At 45.0% G+C, this 13,766-nt stretch overlaps 2 protein-coding genes across 2 annotated transcripts; one reads left to right on the top strand and one right to left on the bottom strand.

The window, feature by feature from the left end:
* Positions 1 to 1,062: 1,062 nt before the first annotated feature.
* OAZ3 (ornithine decarboxylase antizyme 3) lies at positions 1,063 to 6,398 on the bottom strand. The gene is given in 8 exon segments (XM_057499477.1): positions 1,063 to 1,654; positions 2,419 to 2,504; positions 3,000 to 3,175; positions 3,938 to 4,012; positions 4,014 to 4,074; positions 4,366 to 4,453; positions 4,456 to 4,531; positions 6,390 to 6,398. Coding segments are annotated over 8 exon segments (714 nt in total). The 3' UTR covers positions 1,063 to 1,511.
* A 580-nt stretch (positions 6,399 to 6,978) lies between these two features.
* Positions 6,979 to 10,698, top strand: MRPL9 (mitochondrial ribosomal protein L9). The gene is made up of 7 exons (XM_036905111.2): positions 6,979 to 7,165; positions 7,348 to 7,504; positions 7,979 to 8,103; positions 8,318 to 8,368; positions 9,341 to 9,442; positions 9,959 to 10,042; positions 10,158 to 10,698. The coding sequence occupies exons 1-7, from the start codon at positions 7,016 to 7,018 to the stop codon at positions 10,290 to 10,292; spliced, it is 804 nt and encodes a 267-aa protein (XP_036761006.1). The 5' UTR covers positions 6,979 to 7,015; the 3' UTR covers positions 10,293 to 10,698.
* Positions 10,699 to 13,766: the final 3,068 nt, after the last annotated feature.

Here is a 13,766-nt window from a genome sequence, read left to right as displayed (position 1 = left end):
GTTGATTGAATTACAAGGTGAAAGCGGGCCTTTTGGGTACCTTCTGAACCTAAATCTGGTGAAAATTGCCAAATGTCTCAGAGGGGCTCATCTATGAAGCAAGCGTCCCTCTCATGCACAAATCATAGTCTTTCCCCTTAATTTCAGAATTAACCATTCACTAAGAACAGGACCAATCTGGGTTTCAATTATGTAAATAAGACCCCACCTAAACTACTGGGAAGAAAAGGCCTAGATTGATTCTGGAAACCTGGGTTCTAGAAATTTATCTTCACCATAAACTTCCTGTGAGACTTTAGAGAGCCTGTTATCCTTACAGCATCTCTCCATTTCTGACAGTATCATGAGGACCCAATGAGAACAGGAACCATACTTGAAAGTAAATATTATCAATGTGGGTGGTAGAATAATAGCAAGTGGACTCTTTTTTTTTAAAGGATCAGCAAGGTAAAATTAGCACATAAGGATACTTTATGCAGATTTTTTTAAATCTAGAAATTAGATCTACCCATATACTACATAACAACTATATTTTCCCATATCCACAATTTTCAAAATTTATTTTCTCAGAAAAATCTCAGTACCAATTAGAAAGCTTCCAGTGAAGGAGCATTTCTGATGAGTAGCTCATGTAGTCATGGAGGAATCAGTGCAGGGCTGCTATTGACTGGACACTTCAAATTTTGGCTGCAGTGAACTAATTCACTGAAGCTGGCTTGGCCTTGGAATTGGAGCTGCTCTACAACTGAGTAATGAGGCCAGTTGGTCCCCAGTTTCCTCGGCTCCTCAGCCTTTATTCTTAAGAGGTCCCCTGTTATAAATCATAGGACTTGCTCTGGAATATGAGTACTCACTCCTAGCTGCAGTTTGTTAGTGTGCATAGCAGTCTATGGAATATAGCCTTTATGTCTAGTCGGTTTACATCCCATTCTCATGGGTTATTCTTCCAATACAAACCTGTAATTTCTTGCTGCCTGGAATGCCCTCTTTTATGCTTCCTACTTATTTTGTCGAAATCGTCACCTTGAACCAAAACTACAGGATCCACATACCTTCTCTGATTTCCTCCACATTCAAAGAGAAGGAATTAGTACTTGCATCCAGTTTGAGCTGGAATATATGAATGAAGTCTCCCGAAAAGGCTTTTCTTTCTGAATTCCTTAGTGCTTGGTTCTCTCAGGCTCTCAGAAAATGGTTAGAATGCTGGTAAATGACTGGGAGGGGTGGGAGAAAGGCAGGAAGAGCCTATAATCTTTGGGTCCCCTCCCCTTCTGGTCCAGGTCCCTCTGATCTACTCAATCATTAAACATTTATTCTACAGTGAATTCAGCTCCATAAGGTTCATGTTTCACTCCAGCCAACCCCACCTTTGCCCCCAAAACCAGTGAACTACCCTTTATTGCACTACCCTTTATTCCTAGGATGGAAAAAGGTATCCTAAATCACATCCTGGGTCCCTGGTTTCCACTTATCAAGGTTTCCAACACCTAACATAATAGTAATAAGCACATTCAGGAAGGCTCACTGGGCAGGTGGCCAAGGTCCCTGTCAAGGGAATACACCATAAAGATGACATTGTCCCAGGGAGGGAGGGCAGGGTGATCTGGTCTGACAACTTCAAAGCCCATGTAGCTGAAGGCCTGTAGCAGGGTACCTGTGAAAGGAAAGAAAGAACAGTCTTTTGAAGCTCGGCACAGATTCCACTAGGGGATGGCTGTGGGGTAAGCAGTGTGGTGCAGGCATTAGGATGATGTGCTTTGAAGCCAAACAGACCTAGACTCTAACCCTGGCTTTAACATTTACTTAACTCTGTAACATTCCAGTTAACCCTTTGAACTTGTTTTTTACATTTGTAAAATGGGGATCATAGAACCTTCCTCACAGAATTTACGATTAAATGAAATGTTTATGAACTTCCTAACAGTGGTTTAATAAACTCCTGACCATCTTCTTTCATATCCAACAGAGTATATTCTCCTTGAGGGAAGAAGTGGCTCCTATAACATGTGCTCCAGCATTTGTTTAAATATATTCCTATCCTCTTGGCCTCATGCTTGGCCCTTTCACACTGTAGGTGCTTAATCAATTTGAGGCCCTTTCTGTCCTACCAGCCACATCCTTTGAATGGATTCTGTGTAACTTCACCAGTGGTCCTTCAGTCTAGCTTCTGAAATCTACCTGCACGGCCATCCTGATAATACAGTTGTGACCTGAATGAACAGAATGCTTAGGGGCCTTAATTTCTTTGGGGGAAATTTGAGGGAGTTGAATTCATGAAGTGCCTGGGCATGCCCTTTTTTAAAGAGTGAGGGAAAGAGGGTCTCCTAAAGGGAAACTTTCCATATCCTAAATGGAAAGTTGCTGTTAGCTGCTTAAACACAAGCACCAACATCCCGGAAGGACAGAGCAGATCCTCACCTCTATCATTCCGGTTGTTTTGGAAGTTTACAAACACGGAGTCCACATTGGTCTTCTCCTCCACATACTCCAGTGTTGCAGTCAAACTAGAGGCCAGAGAAAAAATCATGGTTAATGTAATGTCTAGTGAACTCAGAATCTAGAAAGATGCCTACCTGGGACAAAGAAATCTTGGTCAGTTTTTCCTGACCCAAGCCAGAAAATGAAAGTTACTAGTCTATTGACTTTTCTCTGAAGCCAGGGGATTGCACACCACTGGATTGACACCCATGCCACGGAAGGGGTCTGGGGAGAAGGGATTACTCTATAAAGACAAACAGCTGGAAAGCACTCATTCAACTCTATGGATCCCCATTTCTGTGTTTGTGATTCTGAGTCCAGCAACCTTCCATGGACAGTTATTCCTTGAACCCCACATCCTAACTTAGCTAGGTTGGTCTGCATGCCAGTTCAGTGGTTTGAAGGTATCCAGCTCTGTATCAGTCCTCAGTGGTTAGCACACCCACTACCTGATGATGCCATGATAAAAAGAGTAAAGTCCCCTATCTCCCCTCCCTACTTTCCCTGCCAGGCTTAGTCACCTTTCCCGGTTGCCTTGGTCCAAGGCTCGATATGGGATATCCAGGAAGAGTTGATGGTCACAGAGCAGGCCGTGCCAATGAGCGGAGGTCTGGGGAGTGAGGTTAAAGTGGAAGTCTACCTGCACTGGGTCCTGATGGAGCAGGCAGGCAGTAGCCAGCACTGTCAGGTTCCCAGCCTGGAAAAAGAGAAAATGAGAGTAATAATCTGCCTGTGCACTCATCTAGTCCTCAAGTCAGATCTCAGGCTGATTTGGGTGTGTCTGTGGGAGCAAAGAGGGGCCTAATGGGAAGCCCTGGGGGAACTGGAGCCAAAGTCTTAACATACCCATTAGTCCTAGGACCTAATTCCACCCCTAACACAGAACTCTTCTCGATATCAGTCTGGAATCTGGAGTCAGTATAGTATTACTGCCTACTAATCTCACCCCAGGGATACACTAACTCTTGAGAAACATTCACATCAGAGCTTATTCTTTAAACAAAGCTGTGCCATCTATTTGCTGTCTCACCGATAATACTCTTTCACCTTTTCCCCATAATATGGGTTTTCTCTGAAGTCCACCATTACTCATTTAAAATGCAGATTACACACAGCCATTGTATTGCAATGTGACACAAGGCGATGCAGTTCTGGGTTCTAGTCCCAGCTTAACATCTTAACAACTTTAGGTCCCCGAAGTCTTAATGTAGTCTGCTCTATTTTTGCTGCCATTTGCTCTTCTCCCATCCTACTCATCACTGCCAGCTCTATGACCTTGACTTGAGGTCTCAGAGCCAGAAGCCTTGTTTATAATGCAAGTAGCCCTCACACATGAGCTCCAAGGTCTCTTCTAGGTCTAACCTGTGATTTATTTCCCAACTAGCTAATTATACCTCCTCTGCAAGATATCTCTACAGCAACAAGGGGCTTCCCTGTTGCAACGCAGAAGTCCACTTACCGAATACAATTCTTTCAGCTGGTCGGGATCACCCTGCTTGGTGCTTCTGACCACCTGGAGGCCTGCTAGGGACTCAGGAGCACTGAAGGCAGGAACGGGGCTGGAGTGTCAAGTCCTCCCGTTCTTTATAAGTGATGCTAGTTGGGAAGAAGAGGCCTAAATTAGTTTCTCTGAGTCTGAGATAGGGAAAGGTTCATAACTTCCAGCTACACAGGACCAGGCTCTGGCACTGTCTTCTGTATTTTCTATGGACCAGCCTGTTTATATTTTCTCAAGCCAGCCAGATGTAAAAAGTAAAGTTCCATACAAGCTTTCCACCCTATTTTGCTCTTATCATCTCTTTTGACACTTGGGAAGTTCACTCAAATTCTTATATTTTTACTTACAGTTTATATAAACCACCTTAAGTAGAAATGAAAAAAAAGCACCTTTTATAACAAGGCAGCATCCTCTCTCAGAGGGTGATCCGGTATTTGTAACAGTAAAGATAATTGACATATGGAGACCAGATGGGTGGAGGTAGTTCTGTGCTTTTCCCCTCTTGATAAAAGAAAGGGAACAGACACAGGGGTATGACCTGTTACAAGGCAGTTTCTCAGTTCAGTGCCTCTCTGTGGCAAAGTGAGGTTCAGAGATGGGTGGCAGGAGTTTAGGCAACTTAATGGCATTGTGACGCTGGTGGGCACTATGACATGGACGAGGGATCAGCCCTTATGTTACTTCACTACTCTGCCACTGCCCTGCCCAACTCTACCCCCTTAACCAAGGCCCCTATTCAACTAGTATGCACTTCACAGCTGTTTCAAGTCATTAAAAATCTTAAGCCTCTGTAGAGTATATGCTGTGCCCATCCGACCTGCCCACTCCCCACATATGCATACACACACCCCACTTCAGCAACTAAAGGGTTGGTGTCTGACACTGCAGGACGCTTCCAAGGCCTTAATTCAGTGGCTGGCCTAATTGGTTGGTTCCTGGTTCTTATCAGTTCAATATTTTCACTATCCCTGCTTTCTGTAACCCGGGGGTGCTACATGTTATTGAACTTTCTCATTTCCTTGTAGGGTAGGAATTGCAAACTGCCTCCAGGGACCTGCACAAATAATGGAAATTAGGGAGCTTCTGGGTGGGGCTGTAGCAAAATGAAAAGTTCATACCATGTATAAAAGAAGGCTACACAACTCCATCCAGTTGCAGGAATGTAAATTCAGTGATATTTTGTATGATTTTTCACCAGAAACTGGAAAGAGATTTTTGTGGTAAATTTCTCCACATTTAAAAAATGTTGGCTATTAATTTAAAAAATAAAAACTTGATTAAAAAAAAAACAACATTGTAAGCAAAAACTGTGGCTCCTTCAGGGCCACCAGTTTGAGACCTCTGCATATGCATTAATTTATCCACTCAACAAATATTTATTGAAGGCCTACTACAAGTCAGGCACTATTTTAGGTGATTGGGATACACCAATAAACACAACAAAGATCCCTGCCCAATGGAACTTTTGAGAATAAGCCTAAACAATAAACATAATTGTGTTATAAGATCATAGATGCTATGGAGAAAACTAGAGCAGAATAAAAGGAGTGTGAAGGGGGCAGGATGGGGCAGGTTGCAGAAATAGGGTGATCCAACTAGGCCTCACTGAACAGGTGACATTTAATCAAAGACTTGAAGGAGATGAGAGTTAGCCAAATCAACATCTGGGGCTTTTTGTGCCCAAGCAACATCCAGTGCAAAAGCCCTAGGAAGAAAATGCCTGGTGTTTTCAAGTAACAGCAAGGAGGCCACTGTGGTTGGAGCAATGTAAGCTATAGGGAGAGTAGAAGGAGATGAGGTTAGAGAAAGAATGGGCCAGTTTGTATAGATGCTTGTAGACGACTGTATGGCCTTTTTCTTTTGAGTAAAGGGGGAAGTCATTGCCAAGTTTTGGGCAGAAGAGTGGCATGATCTGATTTATATTTTTAAAAAGATCCTGACTTGTAAATAAACTGTAGAGTTTATTTAAATACGGAAGGCTACAGGTGAGGCAGTTTGGTGCAGGCTAACAGATCAGTTTAGTTTGGACATGTTAACTTTGACTTGTCCATTACACATATAAGGGGAAGATGACAAACAAGCAGTTGAATAGTCAAGTCTGGAGTTTAAAGTCTAGGATGGAGATAGGAATTTGGAAGTCATTGGCATGTAAACACTATAAGCCCTGTGACTGAATGAGATCAAGAGTGAGTGTGCTTACTCAGAAGAGTAAAGATCCTAAGGCTGAGCCCTTGGGGGTACTGCAGGAAGTGGGCAGAAATGGAGGTATTAGTAAAGGAGACTGGGAAGAAAACTGGTGTATTGTAAGATAGGTAAAGAAAGTGTAATTAGGAAAGACGACTGGTCAAAGGCTATTTATGTGTCAAATAACATGCCTAGAGCATCTTTACATAATATTCTCTGCCAAACATACCCTATTCATTCCATTTGTATGTTCAGCACTGAGACCCTCCACCAAGGAACCATCAGGGCCCTAACAGTTTCCTTTTTGTGTGGCTCCCTCGTGATTTGGAATTGTTCTTTAAATACCGCATTGTATTTTAAGAGTTAGACTCCTCCTGGGGTTGGCATAGTTTTCCAAAGGATTCCATCCTTACACCACTTTTAGGTAGATTTAAGGAAGGAGAAGTGAGAGCAGTATCCCTCTTCCCACAGTATCCAGTTATCTTAGAATGTCAGATTTGGAAGCGACCTCAGCTGCTAGAGCTAAACCAACGCCGCATTCTAAAGTGAAGCCATCAGGGAGATAGAGTGTCTTTTCCGTCAGTCCACCTGACACTCATTCCACTATCTAGCAAAAACTGCTGGCGTCCCTCCCCCGAAAATAAGTAGAAGGGAGTGAGGAACAGGCTGAATCCCGGAGCGTTAACCCAGATCTTTCTCCTCGCGGCGGCAGCGCCCCAGTGAGCCTGAGGCGCGCCCGGGGCTCAGCCAGGACCCAGCCTCGCCCCCTCAGGCGCGCCGGGGGCAGCCCGTGGGGGCCTTCCCCGCCGCCCGGCGCCGAGCGCCACCTCCTACTCTCTCTCCGCGCGCCGAAACATGGCTGCTGTCGCTGTCGGCGCTCGCGGCCGAGTTCTGCGGGCGGGCGCTGAACGGCTGCTGAGAGGGGGAGTCCGGGAGCTACTGGCGCCACGGCATGAGGGGGGCATCTCCGGCCGGGAGCGCGACTTCAGCCTCTCCCACGGTCGGGTAAGGGCCGGCTCCGAGTCACGGGAGTTCTTGCCTGTGGTGGGGTTACTGACACCCGAGTGTTGTCTCTGGGGGCGCGCTGGGACCTGCTGGAGTAACGTGCGGTCCGTGAGCTGGCTGCGGCGGGAACAGGAGGGCTCGCTCCGTGGCCATTTGCTCACCCCGGCCCTCCTGGCCGCCAGGGGACGGTCATCGTAGAGCGCTGGTGGAAGGTGCCGCTGGCCGGAGAAGGTCGGAAGCCGCGCCTGCACCGGCGACACCGCGTCTACAAGCTGGTGGAGGACACAAAACACCGGCCCAAAGACAACCTGGAGCTAATCCTCACTCAGTCAGTGGAAGGTAAGGCCTGGCAGAGGTACTTCCCATCTCAGGCTGGCCCAGTTTGTCATCAACTTTTCCCCCTCAGCTGTTTGCTGGCCTTTCTCTACTTTGTGGAAATGATCAGCTCTATATTTGAGAAGAGGAAACCATAAAAATTACTGTGCCATTGGTTGCTTGCTTGGAAAATTAGTACATGAATGCATCAACATCTTTAATAGTGTGTGGGGAGAGATGCCTGACAGCATGTGCCACAGATTCAGAAATCCTGTGATAGGATGACACCACACTTGGTACGGGGATTAAATACTAAGTTTCCAAGTCAGACCCTAAAGAAACTAATTAGAAGTCTCATAAGTGTTGTACTTAATGAATATTAATTAACATTTTTCCTAGGAAGAATACTGTGAGAGAGAATAAGAGGATTCTTACTTGGGTTACCTTATCCTTAGGGCTTCCTAGATAGTTCTGATCCAGTGTCTGTGTTCTTGGCAGAACTTGGAGTGAGGGGTGACCTCATCTCAGTGAAGAAATCCATGGGCCGAAATCAACTACTTCCTCAAGGACTGGCTGTATATGCATCCCCTGAAAACAAGAAGCTGTTTGAAGAGGAGAAATTGGTGAGCTCAAAGAAAGGCAGAGGCACTTGGAAGAATAAAACCTTAAGATTTCCTCTAGTAACTTTGTCTTTGATTTATTTAATTTAAATATGAGATAGGGACTAGAAGAACAGGAACCTAGAGGCCCAGCTTATTCTCAGCATAGGAAGAATTTGATATTTGTCATGGACTCATTTTTCTTTTACTTTTTTTCATGTGGAACTTTCTTTTCTAGCTGAGACAAGAAGGAAAGTTAGAGAAGATCCAGACCAAGGCAGGTGAAGCGGTGAGTAGAAACATAGAAAGTCCTTATTTATTGGTCGCCTGTAGGTATCACCAATAATCTCTTCCTGATAGGCTCCTTGATTTCCTTTAAGTCTCCTGATTGCAGGCACAAGGATAGGGGAAAGGGGAAGTGTTGTGGCTGTCATACTGGTATTGAGGTCTCCCAGGAGATCCTGACTTGTTGGATGAAGTGCCCTAGCTTTTAGAGGGAAGCCCCAACGTGAACACCAGGGAGACCCATGGAAAAGTGAAATAAGGGCTCTGCCTCTAGGGATATTCACAGATAAGTTGGAGAAAACATAAAGAAACTAGAAAGTGATCAAGGCAATAGATTATAAGAATGTCATGGACTAAAATGGGTGAGGGTGATTGGGGAGGTCTTTTTTTCAGAAGGGATTGAATTAGGACTCATGGGATTAGTAGGCTTTGGATAGGCCAGAAAGGTGGGAAAGGTATTCTTGAGGGAAAAAAATGTAAGTGGATAATTAAAGCATGTTTTAACAAAGAAAGTTGAACAGTCTTGCTAAAACATAAAGGATTGGAGCAAGATTTACAAAATATCTTGAATCCATAGCTATTTAATTTATCCTTCATTCTATAAACAGGAGGTATAATTAATGGAGTATGGGTAGGATTGAAGGGCCAGAGTATTAGGTTACAATGGTCTATAAATGTCATTCTATCCTGAGATGTACCACTGGTCACCATTGATAAATGTAACTTTGACATGGCCTGTTCCTCCTTGCTTAGGAACAGCCATCCAGGTATAAGTGACATTCCCTTCTAAAGTATCACTGAAACATCTTCACAGTATCTACCTTGACAAAATAAGAGTGTTCATCTTATCATCTATCTTGGCTGTGAGGCAGAAATTGTGCCCCTTGCCTTAACTCTCAGACCTTGTGCCTCTTGCTAACATGTTTCCTGTCCTTTGGTTCCAAGTCTAACCTATCTTGTTTATAATTCCTCTCAGACAGTGAAATTTCTGAGAAGCTGTCACCTGAAGGTGGGGATGAAGAACAATGTCAAATGGGAGCTAAACCCTGAAATAGTTGCCCGCCACTTCTTCAAAAATGTGAGTTTTCCCAAACACCACTGGACCCCTGAGGGTAGAAGCTACCCCTGGGAAGGATGCCCAGGATTGATCTTTTTGTTAGGAAAGGGTATGATCATCCAGCTGGAGTTATGGAAAGTGTTCTTTGTTGGTTTGCAGGGGTGTGGGAAAGAAATGCCTAAGGACTAAGTGTGGTCATATAGAATTTGAAGACGGATAGGAAAAGATTGTGGTATCATTTATTTTCTCACTAGAGAGAGAGGAAAACTGAGGAAATGTGACCTGCCAGAGAATTTTTACTTTTGTAAATGAAGTGATTTTGGTTTCAAGCCCTATTTCTCTTTGTGAATCACCTTCCTCTCTGAGAAATTAGGACAGTTTCTCTGGCATGATCTTTGGAAGTCTGTGCCCTTTCATGAAATCACCCAGGGTAAACTCCCCAGTTTTATTTATGCCACTACAAGAAAGTCTAGAACTTTAAGGTTGCCTGCAGTAGCAACCATGTAAACAGCTCCTTTTGACTGTAATGTTTTGCAGCTTGGTGTTGTGGTCGCCACACATGCATTAAAGTTACCAGAAGGGCCCATTACACAATGGGGCGAGTACTGGTGTGAGGTGACGGTGAGTGTTTCATGTACTGGCTCCTTTTTTTGACTGGGTTAAAAGCTGCACTTGGGTGGTGGTAGCCCTTATCTGCCCAACTGATCTCTGAGGATTCCTGTTGTTTTATGTACAGGTAAATGGGCTTGACACTGTGAGAGTACCAATGTCTGTGGTGAACTTTGAGAGGCCCAAGACCAAAAGATACAAGTACTGGTTAGCCCAGCAAGCTGCCAAAGGAATGTTCCCCACTGGCTCCCAGATGATCTGACCCTATTCTCCCTGAAAAGCAGCAAAGAAGAATCAAAGGAACAGTGGAGCAAAGATGGGTGAACATCCTGATGTCACACCTTGCTTTAATCAAATATGAAATTTTAGAGAGCATATGGAGACATCAGACTAAACTGCGTGTACATGTTGAATTCTCCTATTTGCCATCTCCAGCTTCAACTGTTAGTGTATCTGGCCTTCTAGGGCACTGAAGAAGTACCAGGTTGTATATTTGATAAGCTGAATATTAATAGACCAAAATGGTCTAGATCCTTTTTAGCCTCTTTCTCCATTGCAATTCATTAGAACAAATTGAAGAACCAGCCATTGTCTCCACTATTTGGCTCTGTCTTGTCACCCAATCTGAACATTTCTATTTCGAGAAGAAATAAAGAGATTGTATTCTTTTTAGGTGTTATTTACTGGGCTTGAGTAGATGGGACTGGACATCCATGTGGGAAGTCCTCTTGAGCCACTGGGGTTTCATGCTAAAAAGGAAGAAAGAAGAAAGACATTTGCATTCTGGAAGAAAAAGATGGCAGAGTAAACATGCTCACAGATCTACAGAAAAATATTCAAGATTTCAGGGAGGACTTCAACAAAGAAAAGACCAGAAAAAGGCACTCAAAGCTGAAGAATACAGTATGTGAAATGAAATGTACAATGGAGGGATTTTAGAATAGATTATTATGGGTTGAAAGGCAAGGCAGAAACCTCCCCTAAATGCATAAAACACAAAAATACAGCAAATACAACTAGACTTGAAGACTGCAAAACAGACTACCTACATCTGGGGAAGAAAAGAAGACCACATGCAAAGGGTAAAGTGGCAAAGCTGAGATCAAGCGGGACCCAAGCCTTCCGTCACTCCAGCCTACAGGCAGAAGAAAGAGGAACGGAGTGGGGAGGAGCTAGGAGCCCAGGATTCTGAACAGCTGGTCCTGGAGATCTGCTCTGGGAGCATGAGCCCCCATGACATGGGGTTCTGGTGACTGGTGAGGCTGAACATCAAGGACAGGTGGAACACTGGGAGGCTGAAATCCACCTGCTTGTGGAGAACAGGCATGCTCTACCAATCCCCTGAGAAGAAAGAAAAGCAGGCAAATTGAAAGACTTCCCAGAAATGGGAGGAGTGCCAGAGGGGCAACTATTGGGTGGAGCTCTCTTTTCAGGAGAAAGGGCAGGTGGACAATACCTCCCCAGCCCTCCCTCAGCCCAACAGGTTGGGAACTCGGGAGCCTGAAATGATCCACCCCGCTCGCAGGCACACAGCCCCGAGGCTCCTCCCTGCATTTGCTGCATAGCAGGCAGAGGGAGCCTCTCCCAGATTCCTCAGCTCTGTTTTAGCCCAACCACAGAGGTGCCTGCAGGAACCAGTCCCAAGAGCTCCCAACCCACAGGTATCCAAGCCCGGTGCTGTGCATCAGGCCCAGGCAAAGCCACACATCAGCCCATCCACCCTATTAAGTCTACAGCCCTGCTATTGCTGCAGGCCAAGCAGAGGGTGGCCATGCCCACAGCAATTCCAGCATAAACTTGTGCACTGATCACAAAGGCACAGCCAAAGCAAACTGCCCACCCAGACAGACCACTACAGAAGCCAGACAGAATGGCGGCCCCACCCACTGCATGCCAACAGCTGGGGCTCCCACACTGGAGAGTAAAGAGTTTTGAGCTTTTGGGCACCAGAGGACACCTTCATAAAGCTATTACTCCGTAGGCTGGGAAGCATAGCAGAGCCATCTAATACAAACAAACAGAAACCCTAACGAAATGAGAAGGCAGAAGGATATGTTCCAAACAAAACTACAAGACACCACAAAGAGGGCTACATGAAACATCACCAATCTTCTTGATAAAGACTTCAAAGTAAAGTCATAAATATGCTCACAGATCTACAGAAAAATATTCAAGATTTTAGGGAGGACTTCAACAAAGAAAAGACCAGAAAACAGCACTCAAAGCTGAAGAATACAGTATCTGAAATGAAATGTACAATGGAGGGATTTTAGAATAGATTATTATGGGTTGAAGAAGCTGTGAATGAAGTGGAAATTAGGGAACAGGAAAACAAGCTGAAGAACAGAAAAGGATCTCTAGGAAAGAAAGAATAATAAGAGCTGTGTGACCAATCTAAATTTAACAATATTCACATACTAGGGGTGCCAGAAGTAGAAGAGGGAGACATGGTTAGAAAGTCTCTTAGGAAATAATTGTTGAAAACTTCCCCAATCTGGGGAAGAAAGTAGACACTCAGGTCATGGAAGTTCAGGGAGCCCCTAACAAAAGGAACCCCAGGAAGACAACACCAAGACACAAAAATAATTTAAATGGCAGAACAGGATTAAAGATGGCTGCATGAGAGGTGAGACAGCGATCTACTCCTAAAACAACATATAATACAAAAATATAATTAATAGAGCTAATCCTGAAAGAGTAACAGGAAAGAAGGCTGCACCAGACTGCATACACATGGAGAAAAGAGCAGACTTCACGGAACAGGGTAACATACCAAAGCTGTGACCTGGGAGGACCCAAACCCTTCCCCCACCCCACATCACTGGTGGAAGGAAGAGAAACAGTGGGGAGTGGAGGCCTGGGACTGCTGAACACCTACCCTTGGAGGTCTGCTTTGGGAGCACGAACCTACATTGCATGGTGCTCTTGTGATTAGTGGGGTGAGAAAGCTAAGACAGGTGGAATACCTGGAGAGACGGATATTCCAACTACTTGTGGAAAACAGGAATTCACATGCGGCTAAGCTGGGCAGGCAATCTGAGAGACTTCCTGACAGCTAGAGAGCTTCTAAAGGGGCAAGGATTGCACAGAGCTTAGTGCACAGGAGAAAGGACAGGTAGACAAAATTGTTGGGGTGCACTCTGCCCAGCAGGTTGGGAACTTAAACAATCATCAGTTGCTCCATCCCCCTGGCTGTCTATGCAGCTCCAAGGCCCCCCACTATGATACGCAGCCTGCTGTGTCTTCCTTCCAGCCAGCCTGCACCTGGCTCACAAACCTGCCGCTGCTGCCCTGGTGTCAGGACAGAGGGAAGCCCTGCCTATGGCAGCTACACACACAAACCATAGAGGTTTATACCTGTGTGTTTGGTTCACTGGTTCTGGCAGTGGAGACAGGCAAAACAGCCGGGAAACAGGAACCAGCTCTTTCCTCCCCCTAGGTATCAGCAGCACTCCCCTGCAACCCCTGATGTAGCTCCAGGGGCTGAGCAGCTCCAAACAGTAGAGCTTCTGGGCACCAGAGGGCGCCACATACAAATATGAAACATCAAAGGAACCTGGTTCAAAATCTCATCACCAGAGAAAGGACCAAGTAAGACTGAATTAACAAATCTTCCTGAAAGAGATTTCAAAATAAAAATCATTAACATGCTCATGGAGGTACAGAACAATATTCAAGAACTCAGGAACAAATTTAGGATGGAGATCCAATGGTTGAAGAGCACAATGGAGGGTAT

Source organism: Manis pentadactyla, chromosome 4 (genome assembly GCF_030020395.1).
Source record: "Manis pentadactyla isolate mManPen7 chromosome 4, mManPen7.hap1, whole genome shotgun sequence".
NCBI classification, from domain to species: Eukaryota; Metazoa; Chordata; class Mammalia; order Pholidota; family Manidae; genus Manis; species Manis pentadactyla.
This window is presented reverse-complemented; position numbering and strand designations above follow the sequence as displayed.